The sequence below is a fragment of the Gavia stellata genome, chromosome 27, assembly GCF_030936135.1.
Source record: "Gavia stellata isolate bGavSte3 chromosome 27, bGavSte3.hap2, whole genome shotgun sequence".
NCBI lineage: Eukaryota > Metazoa > Chordata > Aves > Gaviiformes > Gaviidae > Gavia > Gavia stellata.
In genome coordinates, this window is record NC_082620.1 from 4,394,841 (window position 1) to 4,415,712 (window position 20,872).

The 20,872-nt window shown below is 43.5% G+C and overlaps 2 protein-coding genes across 2 annotated transcripts; both read right to left on the bottom strand.

Moving 5' to 3' along the window:
- Window positions 1-2,910: 2,910 nt before the first annotated feature.
- Window positions 2,911-6,014, bottom strand: CENPS (centromere protein S). The gene is made up of 5 exons (XM_059830122.1): window positions 5,973-6,014; window positions 5,558-5,681; window positions 5,172-5,205; window positions 4,469-4,535; window positions 2,911-3,446 (listed from the first exon to the last, which is right to left on the bottom strand). The coding sequence occupies exons 1-5, from the start codon at window positions 6,012-6,014 to the stop codon at window positions 3,291-3,293; spliced, it is 423 nt and encodes a 140-aa protein (XP_059686105.1). The 3' UTR covers window positions 2,911-3,290.
- Window positions 6,015-7,803: 1,789 nt separating this feature from the next.
- On the bottom strand, window positions 7,804-20,319 carry PGD (phosphogluconate dehydrogenase). Its single transcript, XM_059830121.1, has 13 exons — window positions 20,278-20,319; window positions 19,073-19,148; window positions 18,454-18,633; window positions 18,252-18,317; window positions 16,983-17,101; window positions 15,498-15,567; window positions 14,997-15,131; window positions 14,170-14,359; window positions 11,454-11,584; window positions 10,805-10,938; window positions 10,351-10,450; window positions 8,688-8,810; window positions 7,804-8,107 (listed from the first exon to the last, which is right to left on the bottom strand). The coding sequence occupies exons 1-13, from the start codon at window positions 20,283-20,285 to the stop codon at window positions 7,988-7,990; spliced, it is 1,452 nt and encodes a 483-aa protein (XP_059686104.1). The 5' UTR covers window positions 20,286-20,319; the 3' UTR covers window positions 7,804-7,987.
- Window positions 20,320-20,872: the final 553 nt, after the last annotated feature.

Genomic DNA, 20,872 nt, shown 5'->3' on the forward strand with positions numbered 1-20,872 from the left:
CAAGGTTAGAGCCCTTTAGTTGCCTGTAAATTACTAAATATTGCAGTTCTTACATTACAGAATTCAAATTATCAACTAGACCTAGCATAGTATGATTTAAACTGTTACTTTTGTCTTAATTGTTCTGTTCTAGTAGAACAAAAAAAAAAAATTCAGGTTTTCATAATCTGCTGGGAGCTGTAGTTATATTCTATCCTAAAGCTGAACTGGTAGTTTAATAGTAATATTGACTATTATTTGCAAAAAGAGCAGATATATAATACGCATAGCTCTTTAAAGCTCTATTATAGTCAATATCCTTCAAAAGTCTCCATGAAAAATGAGAGGCAATTAACTACTGGCTAAGAGACTTCAATGCTGCATATATCATCCTGTAATTTCTATGAAAAATCCTTTTTTAGTGGTCAAGTTTATGTCTTGCTTCTTGGATCTCTTTCAATAGTGCAATCAAACAAAGATGAAAACTGCTAAAACATCTCCACTTAATGAGATTTTTAAACCTAACAGTACAGTTACCGTAAAAATTGATTTTTTTTTTTTTTAGTGTAGACTTTACTATAAATCTTTAGATCATTATATTCTGAAAGTCGGTTCATAACTAGAATTTCCTGTTGGTGATAACAAAAAGCTGCTGCCAGATCGAGTATTTCCACAGCAAATAATCGCAAAGCTTTTCAGTAAACAGTCTTTAGCCATTGGCCAGCACCTTTTGTATACCACTAGTGTATATGCATGTGAGTTCGGAGAGGAAGTAACAGGAGGTTTTAGCTGAGGACAACAGACAACATCAGAGCTAACAAACTTCGAGACATACTATTTCTTTTCCTGACATGTTGGGCTTAATGACCTCAAAAAAAAAAAAATCAGGTAAGCTGTGCAATAAACATGTACTAGGCCTTCCTCTTGAAAGACAGCTACTATCTTACCAAAATGCTTGATGCTTCTAAAGGCCTAGGAGTCCTGTGAAATAAGTATCAATTTTCTGCTGAAGAAAGGAATAGGATAAATAATAGAAGCAAATCAAATAGAACTGTGCATGTCTTCATAACCCGGCGCCTACAGAAGTTGCTCCTTTAGAGACCAAACAGTGAAAGAAAGCAAAAGACACTTGATCAGTTTTTGCTTATCATCTTACCTATGCTAGTCAGGAGAAACTGTCGACCTAAAACATGCTCTCTAATCCAATTTAACCTTAAATTAGATCTACATTTTGTAGGCGTGAAGTATGTTTGATTCACTTAAGCTTATTTAAGCTGCACAGACACTTTAACTATGCAAAAATTAGCATTTCCTTGATCTTATTCCTGTAATATTTAAGAAGCTTTAACCTTTAAACAGTGTGACTGACCCGCCCATGATTCACAAGGATGGATTTTGTATAGGTGTTCAAGACGGAGGGGTACAATATGGAAGGTCTAAATCAGCCAGAAGACGTGTGAAAACCGAGGGTGGCTGCCATTCTGCTTTTCTCAGGGTAAAAATTTTAGAACATCAAAGCCTTGAGTTAAAGTCTTTATCATTAATACATTCAAGTAGACAAACCTACCTTGTAACAGATTCCTTCCTCAGCAACAGATTTGCCATGAATGAGTATCCTCAATTAATGGTCTTGAACATCGCATTAATGATTTCTCCCTTAAAGCACCAAGAAAAACCTTTTGTATCTCCTGTAGCATTGGGTTGATGACCAGGGCACATTAAGGTAAATAAAGCTTCATGAACTTCAAGAAAGCAAGTAATGTATAGTGGTATTAAAAACAAAACAAAACAAAACACCACCACTATGAAATCTGAGTAATGTAAACACTGGTATGCCAAGAGGACATATTCCCTGTTGATTACAGAATTGCTAGTTTATTATCTACCTAGCCTACATCAGTCAGTAGAAGAATTCTTCTAAAAGATACCTCATCCCTGAAAGTGGAACAGTTTGGGATAGGGGAAAGGGAGGGTATTTAAATGTCATTGTGTAAAACCTCCTGTATAGAGCCAGAGAGAGGGATTCATGCCATTCATATTTTCTTCTACATTGTAGCACTTGATTTTATTTGCTCAATACTGTATAGTTACAGCCTACAAAAGGCATGGTTTTTTTCCCTATCCACTACTGCTTGATAGCTCAAATACAGAGCAAGAATAAAAGGGAGCACATGGAAGGAGTCCAGAGCATTACTTTTTCCATTGTGTCAGTATAGCTGAGTGACTCTAGTCCAGAAAGTGCAGTCTTCTTTCAAGAGAGGGGTTTTAAACAAGGAGCAAGGCTACACTTAGAAGTTCTCAAGGGTGATCAGAAACATTCCGGTAACTTCTTTGTCTTGGGGTAGTATTTAAGGTATGAGTCTTACTAAAATGAGAACCTGATGATTTTAAACTTGGTTTTGGGGAATTGCCCTAAGCTGTATCCTTCAGGAAGGAACAAGTGGCTTCAAGGAAGAGCTTGTCTCGTGAATAAAGGGCTGAGCAAGAGAAACAGCGTTCAAGGCTTTCCTCTCTTGCTGCATATTTTAGACTATCCTTGGCAAGCATATTCTTGCTTGATGAAGTTTGCCCACGCAATAGCTTAAGCAGCCTTCTCATTTCACTTGGTTATATCTGTCTAATACCTTATGTCTTTAAATTTGCTTCTTTTGAATCAATAGCTTTTGGTAAGTCTCTATCAGTCCAGTGGAGGGCAATGGTGATACATTTCTGACTACCACTCCGGAGCCATGTTACTATAGTGAAATTAGAAATGTAATGCAGCTTATTGAAAGTGAAGATTGTACACCAGCAGTATCACAGGTGAAAAATGACACAAAACGTGTTTTAATTGTCAAGACAACAAATGAGAGATCTGGCTATTAAAAATAAAATACTCAAAATACCTAAGCAAAAATATAAAGAATGGAAGCAAGGAGGAAATCAAAACAATTACTGGAGAAATTAAGTAGCAGCATGGAGGGAGTTGCACATACCGAGGTATCATGGCCAGTGAGAATGCATGGAGGGAGTTGCACATACTGAGGTATTAGGGCCAGTAAGAATGTTCTGCTTTAAAGTCTTTATTTAAAGGATTTTCTTTTTAAGAACAGTAAGATACCTTTTTGTGAGCAATTAATGCATTTTGGCTGTAAGTTTTACTGAATTCTGACAGACCTTTCACTTTTGGAACAGAAAAATCCAACTAACAATGTTCACCTAAAAACCTAAAGATTTGTTACTCTTGCTAACCTGCAAGAGGAATCTCTAATAGGCTACCTGTGGTTCCTCTAGGATAATAAAATGACCAGAGACATTACTTGAAAGGTAAATCATGCCATGTTGGAATCTTCACTTTCAGTCACAGCTGCTTCTTGTTCCCCAGAAGTTTTCCCTCCCTTAGCTGCACTGGACTTCTTTTTCTTCTTCTCCTTTTGCTCCATGTTACTCGATGCAAGCTCTTCACTCTTCTGGGTGATATACTTTAGCTGAGAACAATAAACTAATCAATCAGTCATCTACTGAGGAACTTATTCATGAGAAATTAGAGAAATGTTTAAGAGAAATTAACAGGGCAAGTTCTTATTACAAAAAAGACAACACACACTCCCAAAACGCTGACAAACATCAGCTAGTTTTAATTCTTGCACAGAGCCCTCAGTCTAAGCTGGATGTCCTCAGATACTGAAATGCCCTGGCAAGACTAGGATTTATAAATGTATGTTACATCCATCTCTAGAACCAAGACAGCAACATTAGCAGTTACTCAGAGTGGTAGTTTGCCGAGATACAATCTGAGCACAGAAACATTGCAACGTTCCTCTGCACCCACTTGACATAAACAACACGTGACAGGAACACAAAATTCAGCTCCAGCATTTACAATGCCTTCTCAGGCAAGTTCATGTTGCATATTTAAAATCACAGATGGAAGGGAAAAATCCCCTCACATAAAATTAAAATTAGTATTGGAAGTATTCTTCATGGAAGCATTTACAGGTATGTTGTAACAAGTTAGTGAATTTAAGTCCACTGAGCATCATATAAATCAGCACATGAGAGAATTCAGTAATGTGACTCATCCCTACATTAATGTTAGGAGACTTAGCATCGCGAGGTGGATGCAAGCTATTCCTGACCTTCGGCTAAAACAAAGGAACACAACATCAGGAAAAAAACAAGTGGTTTACTTCCAAGATTGACAGTGCTGTAATGTGTCTGATTATTGCACTTTTGTACGTGGAACCTCAGCAGCCCTGTTGCAATGAGAACGTTGCTGCCTGAATTGCAATCAGGTCTGTGTTCCCCCAGTGAGGCATAGTCATGAAGCAAAATAAGATGAAAATTAAAAAAAAAAAAATCACTGGATTGTGCCCATCCATCATCTATAAGCCAGTGAAATTGCTTAAGCAACAGTTGCTTCATCATCTATAGCCTTCATTCAAATGCTGTTAGGAATTGATCAATGGGTGTAAGAATGTTGTGAGACAGAAAATACAGTGAATCTCACCAAAGAATTGCTCCTTCTAGCCAAAAGTTTCACATCTTCTGTAGTGACTGTGCTTCGTTTTGCATGCCTGCATAAAATTAAAAAATACCCCTTAATGTGTTTGCCGACACGGGTTGTAAGAGGCTATACAGCATCTAATTCAGAACACTAACTAAAACGGCTTAGTAGGGACCCAGTGAACCAAACATGCCCATCTTTTCCAACTATAATACACAAAAACCTATTTTACAAGTTTGTACATATACGTCTAAATTCCCACACTTCCTGTGTAAAACCAGAATTCAGCAACCAGAACTTCAAGCACCACTGTTCCATTCCCTCTTACTTGCGAGTAGGTCACTGTGTTAAGTTTTGACTCCGTAAAACATCCCCTGATCTCCTTGGAGCAACCAGATGAAACGCAGGCATGCTAGTAAGCATCTGTCACTCCCAAACCATCCAGTACCGCTATGTATCAACGCATTTGACAATTATACACAGTCATTAATCTGAACAATCACTTGTACGCCATAAACGAACTTCCAAGATCAGGAAGCACCTACAGGGGAATACCTATTTCCTAACTTTGCAGCCACTGTTTAATCAGCCAACAGAACCCTTTAAAACTTTAATTACAAGACGTATTTTAAAAATTACCTAGTTACTGGAGCTGAACACAAAAAAAAAGAAAGCCTTTGTAACAATCCAGTGTTCCAGTACCTACCTTGCAAACATTTCGAGGTCTTTTGCAAAGTTCTCTGGAGAAAACACAAAGATGACACGTATTTTAAAATACTAACTCTGAGTAGGAAGAGATGCATAATACAGTTCTAGCTGTTACAAAGGTGTAACTGCAGATGATCCCAGTTAGTTATGAGAAACGACCATAACTTGTTATTATGTGCCACGCTGTTGCAGAGGCAGGTGGCCCACACAGTATTTCCACATACATTTAGGTCTGAAAAACAGAATCACTATATCTTGTATTGTTAAAAATGTAATCCAAGAAACGATGCATCAGTGATACCTCGTTCCAGTGCTATTTTTTTAAAAACATCGTTTCTCCAGCAATTGCTCTTGAACAAATAGACAATATGCAAACTTCTGTACCACACTGCCTGAAGGTGATCTCCGAAATAGCTGCAATGGTTTGTTTGCTGAATTGCATGTCTTTCTCTTCTGCAACGTCCTGACACAGGCAGCCAACCGTGTAGTGAACCGCAGCCTTCAGCCTCTGAAAGGATGCAAGGCAGCGACAGGTCAGTTCTCTGCAGACTGATACACCAGCTCTTGCGTAAATCATCAAGACTATTTAAAAGGACGCAACACAGGCCACCGTTTACGGACCCCAACACACGCAGCAACACCACGTTTACCATTCAGTGCCCCATACCCCCCCGCCACGGCTCCATCTTGTCCCGGCCGGGCCCTCCCCCGGCGGCGCTGGGGGCCAGCCCCAGCACGGTCGGAGCGGGGCCGGGGCTGCGGGCCCGGGTGGGAGGCGGGGGCGCCAGCCCCGCCGTACCTGAGTGAGCAGCAGCCGCTCCTCACCGTCCGCCGCCTCCATGGCGCGGCCCTCAGCGGCGCGGCTGCCTTTCCCGCCCAGCGCGGCGGGGCGGGGCTGCGCCGCCGCCATGTCGGGCGCCCCCGCCCCGCGCAGCCCGGAGGAAGCGCCGTTACCGCCGCCGCGGGGGGCGGTGCGGGTGCTGCGGGAAAGGGGCCGCTCCGAGGGAGACCCGAGCCCTCCCCAGCAACCGTCACCCGCGGCGGGCAGAGGAAACGGCCGCCGCCCCGGGCCCCCCCTCCCCGCCTTGTTGCTGAACGGGGGCGTCTGAAGATGCTTTTCTACCGGCGGGGAAAAGCGATGTCCCGCGGTAGGGACGGAGCGCCGGGACGCGGCCTGCGGAGGGCTTTGCGCGTTGCCCTGTGAGGCTGCTACCTTGGGCAGGGTCCGGTTTTAAGCAGTGATGGCAGCACCCGTCCGGTTCGAACACCTTGCGCTTGGCGTCTGGGCCCACCCAGGCCACGAAAGACCATCCCTCAACCCGGAGTCACTGCCTGTGTCCAGCGGAGATCAAACGTAGGCTAGCGAGAGAGATGTAAAGCAGCATCTGCTGATGTCCCCGTCCCTTCCCTTATCCCGGGACGGTTCTGTTCAAATGACGCTACAGAACAAGCACTGCTCGAGATAAACCCAGCGAGGCACATGCTGCTCACTCCGACTTAGTAGCTGTCAGGTTTCAGCACAATGGGATTCCAGATACACTAGGTATTTTCATCAGCGCTAGTATCGTACTAAGCACTAAAATAGATTGGTGGGAGTATCCCGTTTTCCCCCAAAACACAACACCTACGCACGCAAACGGGCAAAACTGCTCCTACTGTCCACCACGGTAACTCCTAATACAGTCCTGCTGGAGAACCTAAACCACAAACACTGGGGCAAACGGACTGCTAAAATGTCCGTGACACTCCAGTTACCACTATTGCCTGCAATTTGTCACACATTTATTTTGTGGAATTCCTAAATCTTACAACATACTCTGCGTAAAAGTTGCTTTAAATTGAAAGTCATCTTTTGTTAATTACACAGATATTCAACTAATAACTAAGTAGCTAACTGTCTTAGCAGAAATAAATGGCGCACAAAATACAAAAATCAGTGCACAGCACAAAATTTAACACTTAAGAGGTTCTGAGAAAAAAAAAGATACAGGCATCCAGGTGAATTTTCAAAAGTCCTGAAGATGATTGGCAGCGGGACTGCAGGAAGAGGATATCAAATAGCGCCAACTTTGCATGCTGCTGCAGGTATTTTTATTTGCCCCACGGGAAGAGGAGGCAAAGAAGCAGGGAAATTTGGGGAAAAGAGTGCAAGCACACAGCTTAGCCAACAGTTTATCCCAGAGCTTAAAACTGGGAACAACATTTGGAGGGAGAATGGCTTGGTGACAGGAATCTCAGTCTTGACACTCTTGACCTGCATTCAAGTTTCTCCATGATCCATCCCACCCTCCACCCTTTCACAGGAAACAACAGAGCTCACGGTGTGAAAGACTGTGTGCAGGAATTAAAGGTTTAAGAACCAAGCTACTACTGCCTGTTATGAATAAACAATGGCAACCAAAAAAGGCCTTTACCTCCCTGGAATCGTGCGTAGCGTTACTGTGCTGACTGTCTGCCATTCTCCACTTTAGCAAGCATTAAAATGCAGTCATCTCTATCTTGATCCCTATGAGTTTATGCACTGTAACACAATAAAAATATTACCATTTTAAAATGTATTCTATTAAATACTGCACACATTTTAGCCAGTTTTGGCCAGCAGCAGTGGAAAGAAAACACCTCAATGCATTTATAGGCAAATTTATTTAACTTTCTTATATGATATATATATTGAGATACATATATAAGAAATATACCCACAAGTTATTACAAAAGTGTCCAAACACAAGTTCTAGCACAGTACAGTAAAAAGTGGTATTCTAGGAGGAATATCTGAGATCTACAGTATCTTGTCTTCAAGAGGAAATATTTCCATTAGACATTGTAGGCAGAAGAGGACACATTTCCTCCATGGCCTGTCCAGTTAGTATGGATAAATACACCTGGCTTCGACAACAATTCATATGTATGTGCACCAAAGTAATCGCGCTGAGCCTAGAATAAGAACACACACACAAAATAGACACATTAATATCACAGTCATATGAGTACTATCAGTTGCACCTGCTGATACTTGACTACAGGAATACTAAAATAAGATCTGACTCCAGTATTATAACATTGAAAGTTATTTTCTCATTATTAGCAAAATCACTGCAATGAAACAATTACTAATATCTAGTAATTAAGAGTTCTGTAGAAAGACAAGTATATTATTTCTGCTAGGTACGAATCTAAAAAACAAGCACTTACATACATCCAAAGGTTCAAAGATACTTCTTTATAAAACATTCTGATTCAAAGATATCATTACCCTTGGTTCACAGATGGAATACTAACACATGCTGGGCACTGTCTTACCAGTATCTCTGGTGTTCTTTATCCAGATGTCTCATAGTATTTTATTGCCATGAATTTCCGGTTTAACAGAATTATATCAGGCAATCTATGCCTTTATCTTTACATCGTTGGAGTGATTAGGATATACTGCCATCATGGCCTTTAGACCAGTATTTAAATAACACGATGATACTTCAGTAGCCAGAAGATCTGCTACACTATTTCAGGCACCTACCTGAATCAGGTTAGCTGGTAATATTTCATGCCTGTATCCATCGTAAAAAGAAAGTGCGGTAGTGAAGCAGGGCATAGGGATACCAATCTGTACTCCAGTACTGATGACACGTCGCCAGGAGTCCTGGGAGAGAGGAAAGGGGAGGATGGGGAGAAAAAAAAGAAAGAAACTAATCAGTGCTTTCTCAGAGGTATGTGCAGGCATATGAACTATTCTAGTATAACAGCATGTGCTATTTCACGTTATATGAAATCTAATGACCAACTCTGAGCAAACACAGCAGTAGATTCCTGATTTTACATAAAGAAGGTTGATCCAAAATAATGGCAAGTAAGACAGAGTTAACAAACAGGACAATAAAAGTGCAGACATACACTTCACATATAATCAAACCACAGCCTCCAGCAAGGATGCTGTTCTTTCACATAAACATAATCAGTGCATCCCAAAAGCGTGAACGCAGTGGCGAACATCCTGAGCAAACACTGAAGCACTTTCAGGACCTCTCATCAAGCACAGTACAAAGCTCGCACAAGGGCATTAGAGGTCAGCACAATACTTGAAACAGACACGTGGATAATCCTCATTTCAACTGTACAGCTGATTTAGTAACCTGCATGGAATACTCAGCTTCAGTTAAAAGAATTATTAATGATAACATATGACTTCTTTGTCGGTCAGATAATCTGGATTTAGTTCTGCCTGTCAACTCTGTCCAAATCAGGACACTGTTTGGACAGCCCTAGGTCTAATGAATGGCGGGTCTGGAACACTGGAGCTACTTCAGAGCTACTGCAAACAATGTTAACAGAACAGAGCTTTATACTCTCTACAACTGAAACCCAAGTGCACAGTAGGCACAAGATACAGGGCAGTGATGAGAATGTTCACACAGGCTAGACATTTTTTCCTCACAGCATGGTTCTTCTGAATTGCTAGATTTCTGCCTAAGGCTCTTCTGTAATAGTAAAATGGAAACCTTAAGTTTCTAATAGTAGCTTGGCTAGTATCAAAGAGAAGAACCATGACACAACAAAGACTATATGTTCATTTGCTCCTGTATTATCTTTAAGTTGACAGTACAAATATACCTTGCAACATTACATGAGACCTCGGTTCATCGCTTGATATATCTGGATGCTGATTTACAAAGTAGTGCCTCCAGTGATGCAACCCTCTCTTTTCCCTTCATTTAGAACTAACATTCTCCAACTTTGTGATGAAATAGAGGCAAGAGGCATTTGTAGGCATTTTTTTAAGGACAGGTCACTAGCCCCGGTGTCTAGCAAAATTCTAATTTGGACCTCAGTACAGCCTACCTCATCACAGTAACTTTCTTGTTCAATTTCAGCCAGCTCCAACTATGTAGGTTTTTTCCTGTCCTGATCCTGTACTAAAGAAGGGTACGTTGAGGCCATAGATGATGAACTCTTACAGCCATGCATTATGTGTGTACAGATACATATACACAGTCCCAAAGAGTTTAAGGATTGTTTAGAGATCTTTGGGATTAAGGATGCTGTATAAATAGGTTTCAAGAGTGTTCTCTGCCTTTTCATTTTTCAGTCTAAATAGACTTGTGAAGGTAACTCCTGGGCAAGAAGCTGAAGAAGTCCAGACTGTAAATTACTGTTTTTATGCTCTTCCTTCCTTGGAAACTCACCTGACAGTTTTCAACAGCTGTCTTAAAGAAATCATCCAACAGCAAATTCTGGAGCTCAGGGTTTCGATCAAAAGCGTCTTTGATTTTTCCCAGGAACACACTAGGCAGAACACATGTAAACCAGGAATAAAATTTCACAGCTTGCAACAAAGACCCAGAATCCAAAACTTACAGTGCCAAAATTTGACTCAGCTAGACTCAGACTCCAAACACTGAGAGAGATGCAAACAAAACAAAGACCGAAGGAAATCTGCAGTAGCTAAGCCACCAGAAAATTGGCTTCATCTGGTAACCTTTAGTGCCATCTACAGAAACAGCCTCTCAGAATCTCATCAGCACATTAACTCCATGGATTTTCCAAGAAAATATCTAGGCTTGTCATTCTAGCACCGCATAAACCAAATTGCCTGCTATTCTCCCCTCAACAACTAAGTTACCTCCTCTTCTTAATTACCTTCTAATGATGCAGCCTCCCCTCCACATCAGTGCAATGCCACCATAATTCAGTGTCCAGCCAAATTCTTTAGCTGCTTGTCTCAGCAGCATGAAGCCTTGAGCATATGAGATAATCTTGGAAGCATACAGGGCCTAAAAAACCAAATTCACATTCCAAGTGAAATCCCACAAAGTTGAATGAGAAACTTCTCAGTCTACATGCTCTGTTTAGTCCACATGTCATCAGGAATGAGTACAGTAACCACATTCCAGCTATTTAAGAACCAAAATATCCTTTCCAATTGTTGAAAAGTTTGGTCGCAACAGAGAGAGATCAAGAGCTGTTATCCCCATTACAAAGACGGGGGTGTTGAGGGGCAAAAAAGTAAGCTCCTGTGCATGAATTATGACCTCTGCACCCCAGCTAGTTGTCACTGCCCACTGTGGCTTAGAGTTCAACTCCTTCAGGACTACTCTTTGGTCAGGAAAGGAACAGGTTGCATTATGTTTTGTGAACACCACTAGACAATGCACAATGGGACAGCTGAAAGCAGGACCCAATTGTCATGGAATGTAAACACAAGAGGTCCTCACCAGGGTTTACAGCATCCAAAACCTGCTTTGATATGCAGCTTTAATACAGCACTCTGGCAAGCACGACAACTCACCTTGCGTATGTCCTCCAGAAAGGCCTTCTTGTTCCCACTGAATTGAGTCATTTTAGGCCCATCCAGCAGCTTACTGGCCTGTACTCTCTCATCCTTGAGGGAAGACAGGCACCGTGCAAACACAGCTTCACCTTGAAGTATGGTAGGAAAGGGGAGATAATTAGAAAGTTCAGCATCACTGTTAAGGTCCGAGATACTTGTCCTCAAGCACACAGTGAGAGCGCCACTGAATGATGAGCTGTGTACATTAGTGAAACAGAGTCACATGGGAAGAGAGGTGCGCAAAGGAATTATTCCAACAGCATTACTGAGGGACCAAACTGCCAGTCAGCATAACCATTGGGTAAATATTGACTGATACAGCTTTCAAATGATAAAGAAAAAAAAAAGCCACCAGTCATCTACATGAAAATTTACCCTCAGGAACCTTCACCAGCTCCTAGTTTTAAGAATTTACTTTAAAATCTCTTCCTATCTATAAAAGACAGACAGTGCTGCACTGCAGTCTAGGGACAGGCAAGGCTGAAGACTTCACTAATTATTGTGTCATGCTTTGAAGATAAAAAGGTGTTGCATAAATGCCAAGTCACATTTACTACATATGCTTTGAAATACACACAGGCAAAATAAGAGCAATTAAAATCAAGAATAAATGAACAAGTTAACTTACAAGAGGAAATAAGTTTTACAAATCTGGTAGGCCCGTAACACTAATATTCAGAAGCCCATAAGAAAGTTTTATAACATCACTAAGCAGGTTACTAAATGTCATTTGCCAGGGCTAAGGAGTTAGCCAAGCAGTATCTTCAGCTCCTAAAGAGAAAGCTTGAATGCCAATCTCTTGATCTGGCTCAGTCAATTCTTAATCATGCTGTTTTAAGTTGTACTTATTTGCAATTGAAGACAGTATTGTGAAACATTAAAGTTTCCTTTCCAGTGTCTGAGAGAAGGAATGCAATGAAATTTATTATAGTATTCATACCGAACTTTTCTTCCACCTTTTAAGTGAGTTGTGAATTACAAAAAAAAACAAAACCGAAAATACTCAAAACCAACCAAGCAAAAGAAAGATGAATGAGTAATGTTTTCACAAGATTCTCGATTCTCCCTGCAGCAGGATTAACAGACCATATCAAAATCAGAACTGGCTCCTCTCCATTTCTGCAAAAACTTCCTTCTACACTGGGGAGAAGCAGGGGGGGTGGAAATCAGGAAAAAGCAGGAGTAGCATGACTCTGCTATTACAAGCAGCAGCCTGCAAGTCATGGTTATGCAGTAAAACCACACACAGAGCAACTGCCCTATGAACGGCCATGTTTGCACAAGGGCTATTGCACATACTTCCCTATCAACTCATCATTACCTAACAATGCTCCCCTGGCATTACAGAGGACTAATTAGGGAGTGTCTCCTCCACCCTTGATCTTTGCAAGAACCCCAAACAGGAGAATATTAACAGCACAAGTGAGAAACACTGTTTCAAGCCTAGAACTGAAAGACTATATTGTAGTAGAATATCAAAACCATTTACAAAACTTGTTTTGTAAAAAATATGTTGTTGGAATGCAGCCATGTTTCTCTGATAGCTATCACTGCAATTATTCTCTTTTAGCCTACTGAATATAGTTTTTCTTATCTTCTAATACAACAGGACTTGACCAGCCAAGGCAAAGGAAAAAGAGGTAGAGAAGGCATGAAAATTAAAGCCAACCCGAGAGCAAAGAACCTGTTGAGTCATCTTATTTACTCAACAGGAAAGTCTATATTGCCCTGTGGTAAGAGAGCACTCTGAATATATTGCAGATATATTACAACTCCTGTGTCACAATTCCATTCAGAGGCCAGGTTAGATGAAAGGGTAAGTAACAAGATTGTTAGGCACATATGTGAGCTGGTAAATTCTCACACTTTAGGGATATAATTCAAAGCAATTACAAAATACATTTCCATCATCTTAGTTTGGCTTTGGATCAGCAGCCTTATTAGCCACAAAACAAAAAATGGCAGCAGTCTGGAGTGTATAAAGAAACACCACAATCAACTGTTGCGGTGGAAAAACAGCAGCCACCATCGTAGGGTAGCAGTTTGCCGCTATTCTCAAAAAAATCTGTTTGTGCTCCTCAACCCATAATACAGTCCAGCCGTCGTGTTCCTGTTTAGTCACACTAATGCCGGGTTAGCTAAGTTATATTGAAACACAGAAATAGAAGACTTACATAAATATCTGAAAAATAATTCTTAGGCCTTCAGAGAAGTTTAAATACTTATCAAGCAGTGGTCAAGTAACAACGTTTTGAGGGTGTCCTGCCTCCCCCTTTTTTCCTTAACATTTTTAAGGCTATGACGGGATTTGGAGTAGCAGATAAGGTCAAGGATTACTGAGAGGAACGTTGCATCAACCTAGCATGACACTTCTAGCACAGCACTTATGTTCACATGTCACCAAGTGATCACCAGCACTGCGAAGATACCATGGACAAAGGCATGATAACAGTACTACCAACATTTGAGAAACAAGGTAAAAACAAGCCCAGCAAAGAAAAGCAGTAACAGCTCTCAAGGGCAGAAAGAGTGCAACAGCTACACCTAGAAAAGCCTCTTCTGCGAGCCAAGGCCTAGTGTGGGCTAGTTTCTGAGATCACCTATTACCATGCTCCTTACTGTGATGTGGTACATGCAGGTAGGAAAGACGAGGCCTGATCAAAGAACCCGTTACCTATGAGTGTGACAGGGACTCCGTACTCCAGGGCGGAAATGGCTGTCCACTTTCCTGTGCCTTTTTGTCCTGCGCTGTCCTTAATCTTTGGGAGGAGGTATTTGCCATCACTGTCTTGGAATTTGAGAATATTGGCTGTGATTTCAATCAGGAAAGAGTCCAACTCTGTCTTATTCCATTCCTGAAATACCTGGAAGAGGAGAAAAAGGGTATACACACACACACACACATATATATACACGCACCGATTTACTATGTATCTACTATATATATCAACTGATTTATTGATATATGTATACATATAGACACATACATGTATACATACACACATATACATACAGAAGGGGGTGACGCTATCTCAGCTAGTGGTTATTGGTACCCTGCCACATCTACCGATGATTTCAGCACTGCTGAAAGGCCATTGTGCAGGAGCCCTGCGCTGCAAGGAGCACACCCCATCATACTTATCGACTTGCTTCAACAAGGTCTTTGCAAGATTTGCCTGCTTGATTATAATGCTCAATGTTTTACTGGCTTTTTTCAGGCATGGTAGTTCGTATCTCTACACAAGAAGGTGCTTCCTGGGGAGAAATCAACTGTAGAATGGGAGAGTTTAGACAACTTCTGTAAACATTCAGGTGTGTGTGCTTGCTGCTCCCTACTTCATTTGAAGCTCAGGAATATTGTGCACTGCCCTTGGCAGAAGGCATGTCAGAAAAATTAACTTCATGTACGTACAAGCAGCTTTACCCAAGCCCAGCTGCCTCCATCAACGGCAGAGAGCCACTACAGCTCAAGAAGGCAAGACACGAAAAACTAGAGATCACCTTTGACATCTCATCATGCTCCATGCCCACCACATCTTTCATCAGGTGATAGGCCTCACAGATCAGCTGCATGTCTCCATATTCGATCCCATTGTGCACCATCTTCACAAAGTGTCCAGCGCCCTCATCTCCTACCTGTCAGGAAACATCAAAAAATGCCATCAGCAACAGCACTGTCACCACTTCCAGTGCCTAATACCTGCCCATGGCTTCTTTCCTCCTAAAGGAAGGAAGGAAGGAAGTCCAGTGCTAACTGAAAACACTGTGGGTCACAGATCCATTTAGCTCCCCCAGTACATGACCCAGCCATAAAACTTATCCCATACAATGGAAAGACAAAGTAATCAGAGACGGTAGATCTGAATGGAACGCAGTCAGCCAGAAAATCAACCCACTATGTTGCTGGTTTTATTAAGGACAAACATGCATGAGTTTCAGCAACCAAACTACCTAAGCACGGATTTAACCACAAGTTAAGGTCAATAACAAATAAGTATTTACCCAGTCACAACAAGGTTCCCCAGATCCCACTTTAGCAGCAATGCTTTGAAATATGGTCTTGATGTGGGGCCTGTGGGGAGAAATAATATGCCTCAGCAGATAGGCAAAGGACACAAACACCACAAGAAAAAAAATCCATTGATATGATGCATCCTTCCGTAACCTGCCAAAAAGCAGCTTGGAGTGAGGGCACGCTGATGGGTTGATAACCCACCACACAGCAGTGTCAAATAAAATGTATGTTCTTCCCAGAACTAAGCCCGTGTCACGCTTACAGCACTATGCAGACAAGCTTAATGCACCTAAAGGAACCCAAATATTATCTTCTCCATTTTAGAAATGGGGAAACAGAGGTAGGTTGTGATACAGGCTCACACTTGGAGAGGATCACTAGCAGAGCTGAAACAAAATCCCATTCTGTTCTATAGCCACAAGAAAAATCCAGGGGGATCTGGAGGAGGAGTGGGAAAGAGGGAAGAAACTCCATGAATACAAGTCAGGATATAGTTATCTGCATTATGGCAGTAATTAGGAGCTTTTGTCATTGCCAGGCTCCCCAAGTGTAGTAAATTGCTTAGCCAACAGGAGAGCGTTACAGAACGCCAAGTTTGAAGTAACCGAAAGCAACCACTGGAAAGGAGCACTGGTGGAACACGGGCTGCAGGTGCTGTGAAAGCTGGGGGGGGCACAAAGTTCAGGTAAGGGTGGCAAATAGAAGCTGTCTTTACTGAGCTGTCTATGGCAAAAAGATCATTAGACAGCAGATTACTGTTATGTTGTTTCTGGCTTTGTGCCGTCAAATTTGAACAGGCTGATATTGGTATAAAATGGTAACCCAAATGGACATGGACTTAAGAGATTCTAAAGTTCAGGTAAAGCCCGGACGCACCTTTTCTTTCTACATTTACAGAGAGAAGGAGCAACCAGGGATGAAGTCTAATATGAACATTGATGTACAGTCCTTTACAGTAACATGAGTCCGAAACAGCAGGGCAGCATGGCAGAAACTTGCAAAGAAATTAACATATATCAATAGTCAGTACAAACATGTACTGAAGCCTCCTTTTATAACATGTGTCACTGCAGGGATGTTTCCTGCTGCCTGTTTCATGGTTAACAGCTTTCCAAGTGCATAGGACCCCAAAAGAAAAAATCATCATCAAGAAATAGTACTTTTTTAAAATTTAAGACAAAATTCCTTTCTCTCCTGGCACACATTTCTCCCTTCAGATTTCTGTAGGTATTACTTTTGCTTGTGAATTCCTGGAAGAAAAACCTGCCTTTGTTTTGCCTGCTATGAAAGCTCAGCACTGCCCTGTGACCCCAGCGAGGTTGAGAAATCTTGAGCCTTGAGGAAGTGAGATGGCAACATGTCTTGTTCTCTCCACGCCCACGCCCTCCTCCTTCCCTCCCTCAGCTCTCAACATGAATAGAAGACGATTGTTGCAGACCATTCTGAAGAAGAATATACTAGCTCATGCTTACCAGGCTTCTTTGGCTCCTCCTGGCATGAGTGAAGGACCATATCTGGCACCCTCCTCTCCTCCACTAACACCGCTTCCAACAAATAAGATGCCCTTTTCCTGTAGTTCCTTACAACGTCTCTGGAACAAAGAGCAGAGCAGCGTTATTTAATTTCTTTTAATGCCAGAGCCTTACAAACAAAGGTTAGTAATTCAGACCTAAAATTAAGTTTTCAATTCTGCTTTGGACATGCTAGAAGACAACCTTAGAGAAAGCCTGTACATACACCAAAGTGAACATTAGGAAACTTCCTCTTGCTTTGACTTGGATCCTTGCAAAAGAGACATGCTGAGAAAACAAAGTCCTTATACGCACTGGATAGAAAAGAGCAGTACTGAGGCTGGAAAAGGCTCAGAATTAAGTGTCAGGTGATACATGCTGTGTGCAAAGATGTGGGGGAGGCAGATTAGGCCCAAGGTGGAGTTGCTGAGTTCATTGCAGAGTGAAGGTGCAAGCATGGACAACTATAAGGGACAACTAATTCCCTCTGAGTGGGAGAGAAGCACAGGCTGAGATCCCTAAGGGAAGCTGCAAGCTCCCCAAGTATTAAACCTCATTTAGTACCTGTTTTTCACTCTGGCATGGCCAACTCGCTTCTCCAAGATCAGGATGCCAAAGCAGAAAGACTAATAACAGCACTCCTTCTAAGATTCAGAGGTACCGATTTGAATGCAACATTTTCATGTAAGCGTCCCAGATATGCTAACATAATTTCCATAACTTCTATAGTTACAGCCTGCTCACAAGCAGGCTTTGATTTTTGGGTTTGGTTGGTTTTTATTTTGAAAAACAGATAATTACTCTGCTGTTTTCATTACCAAGACAGCCAAACCAGCAGTTCTGTCTTACTGGATTTTCCCGTGGTCACGTAGGATTGAGATATAACAACAAATGTATAAATACCCTTAGATTTTCAAATCTCCCTGAAAACTCTTTAAGATTGTAACAGGAATTTTTCTAAAGGCCTTCACTCTTTAAAAAAAGATGTCAATAAAAATACTCTTTGATGATCTGGGCAACTTCTATAAAAATATACTTATAGAACAGTCCTTAACTACTATAACAATTGTTTTTTAATAGGCTGCATGATCTAGTTTTGCAGATATAACTCAGTTTGGCCTTCCTTGAGCAGAGGGGAGGTGGCATCTTATTGACTGACTATTTTGATAATCAGAGGAGAAAGAATCATGTGTATTTTATTCATCTGCTTCAGGTAGAAAACAGGCTTACCGTGGTATCTCTATACTCAGAATTCCCACCATCAATTATGATGTCTCCAGTCTCCAACAACGGTACCTGCCAAAAATAAATCAGCATTTTTGTTTTCTCCATGCATTCAAAACCTCATTAATGACAAATAATTGAGATCTTCCAGAGGAAACTTCTCCAAAAGACAGCAAGCACTCACAGGTAGAAAGAATGTTTGCCTCACCAATTTATTGATGAAGTCATCCACTGCACTTCCAGCCTTCACCAGCAAGATAATGCGACGGGGCTTCTTTAACTTAGAGACCATCTCTTCCAGGCTGTGAGCACCAATCACTTTGGTTCCCTTGGCCTCATTGGCCAGAAAGTCATCCACTTTGGAAACCGTCCTGTTAAAAGCACAAACCTGGGGGAGCAAGAAAACATCGTAGTAAAAGCTGTCAACAGAACAGTTACTTTAGCTCAGACTACAAATTATATATGCAAGGTTCAACATCACATATTCTCCCACTTCCACCTTCCCTAAAGACACAGAGCAGGGATGAACTTCCAGCACATCTTTGCAAGTGCCTTGGGAACCTATGTTTAACAGCCAAGCGCAAAGCAACCTTCAGGGAAAAATCATACGTAACTAACACATCAGGTGCTACCTGAGTACAGGCATGCACTGCTGGTTTTCTCTGGAAACGGGACAAAGGGCAGCCTAGGTTATAACTAAAAGGAGGAAACAACACCCATTAGACCATCACAAGGGGGAAAAAAAGAAAAAAACAAACACAAAATGCTCAGCTCCAATCCCAAGTGCTAGTGAGTCAACCTTTCTGAACAATGTCTTCCTTGCTTACCACGAAGCCGTGGTCGTCCATGTTCAAAATAAGGTTTTGACCCATCACAGCCAGTCCAATCAAGGCAATGTCAGCTCTGGAACATGGAAGAACAAAAATGCCAGGTAAGTCTCATCAGCAGTGATCTAGCACTAGCACCCATACCCTCTGTCAGGCTGTTCTGATCTTGTCAACTGCTAGGCCAGCCCACCCCTTTCTAACAAATGCTGTAGTACATGCTCTGAATTGGTTCTGTAGCCTATTACAGCAAGAGGTCCCTGTGGCTCCCAGTCAGCCCGGAAGACAGAGTGGAGACCAACATATAGCACGTTTCAAGTCACCAAGATTTCTTCCCAACTGCCAAGACACAACTAGACGAGTAAGAAAAGCAAGGTATCCAACACATTGCACTAGGAGGCAGGGAGCAAAGTGAGTGGCTCTGGTATGTCACTGATGGATCCAGCTCTATCACAGCTCCGTATTTAACAGATGCTGCACTAGAACATCGTGTCTGAACACTACACCATTTTTTTTGCTTCAGCAACGCAAATCGTCTCAGATTTGGGGTGAGCAAAGAAAAAGAGGGAAGCAGGATGTTCTGTTAGAGGCTGCCTAATTCAGCTTGCAAAGGGCGCGCACGCAGAGAAACCCAACCTGTCTACTTCTATTCCTCGGGTCAGGAACAAGTTTCCTGCTTCACAGCCGTGACTCCAAAACTGACTGCGCCCGGATTTTGTCAAAAAGTCTCTCGGCCAACCGCCTTATTCCCCTTTCTGGTCCCTCAGCCGCCGCAGAACCTCTAAGGAGAAAAGCCGGCCCGCCGTCGGGCGGCTGAGGGCCCCCTCCCCTCCTCTCCCTTCCTCCCCTCTCCTTCCCGGACACACCGCGGAACCGGCCGAACAGGGAAGCGGGGACCGCACGGAATCACCCGCTTCCCCACATCAGCCCGCCGAACAACTCCGTTTTACGGAGAGTCACTGGGCAGCGGGGAAAGGCTAGAAAGGCTCCCGCCTCCCCCTCAGCGCACCGGGGGCACGCTCCCCGCCCTCGGGTCTGTCTGTAAGGCCTCTCCCGCGAGCGGGGGGGCACCCCCCGGCTCTCGCACCACCACGAGCCGCTTTCGGCGCTGCCCCCACCCCCAGAGGCAGCCATGCCGAGGCCCCGCCCGCTCACGGTCCCGCCTGAGGAACGCGGGGCCCGGCGGCCGAGCCCCCGCCCGCACTCACTGAGCCATCGCGGCGGCGCTGAGGGGCGCTGAGCGGCGCTGAGGGGACCTGGCGGCGGCGGCGTCTCTCGGGCCTCAGCCTGCAGCGCGCGCCGGGCCGGCCCTCAGCCGCGCGGGCGGGGTGGGGCGGGGCGAGCGCCATTGGCTCTCCCGGCGAGCCCCGCCCATGGGCCCATGGCTCGAGCGCCTCGCCCCCTTAAAGGGACAGCGCGTGGACGCTGCCGCGCGCCCGCGCAGGACGGCGCGGAGCCCGCGCTCGGCGCTGCCGCCGCGGGAAGCCGGGGCCGATACAGCCGTGCCCACGAACGGGGCGGAGGCAGCAATCGGGGAGGCCCCGAGCACCGGAGCGGCATCGCCGGTCGGCCCCTGTGCCGGCCTTCGGGCGCTAACGCTCCCACGGCGCCTTGTGAGGCCAGCGGCCTCCGCGGAATCCAGCACCGCGCCCCACCGCGGGACGGCCGCGGCCGCCAGCTGAGGGGCCACAGCTCTGCCTACTGCCACAGCAGTACGGGCCCCTGGGACAGCCCGGGGGGGGGCTGCCTTTCGTCTTTTCTCTCCTTTCATCACGCAGAATCCGTTGCCTTAAATGCAGCTGC

Excerpts from the sequence above, each read along its gene's own strand:
- PGD (XM_059830121.1), bottom strand. Across the intron at positions 18,634-19,072 it reads TGGACGACCACGGCTTCGTG|GTTTGTGCTTTTAACAGGAC; the intron begins GTAAGCAAGGAA and ends TTGCTCCCCCAG. Across the intron at positions 8,811-10,350 it reads CAGCTGTTGAAAACTGTCAG|GACTCCTGGCGACGTGTCAT; the intron begins GTGAGTTTCCAA and ends CCTCTCTCCCAG.
- CENPS (XM_059830122.1), bottom strand. The coding sequence starts at position 6,014 with ATGGAGGCGGCGGACGGTGAGGAGCGGCTGCTGCTCACTCAG. Across the intron at positions 5,682-5,972 it reads AGCGGCTGCTGCTCACTCAG|AGGCTGAAGGCTGCGGTTCA; the intron begins GTACGGCGGGGC and ends GCATCCTTTCAG. Across the intron at positions 3,447-4,468 it reads CTAGAAGGAGCAATTCTTTG|CTAAAGTATATCACCCAGAA; the intron begins GTGAGATTCACT and ends TATTGTTCTCAG.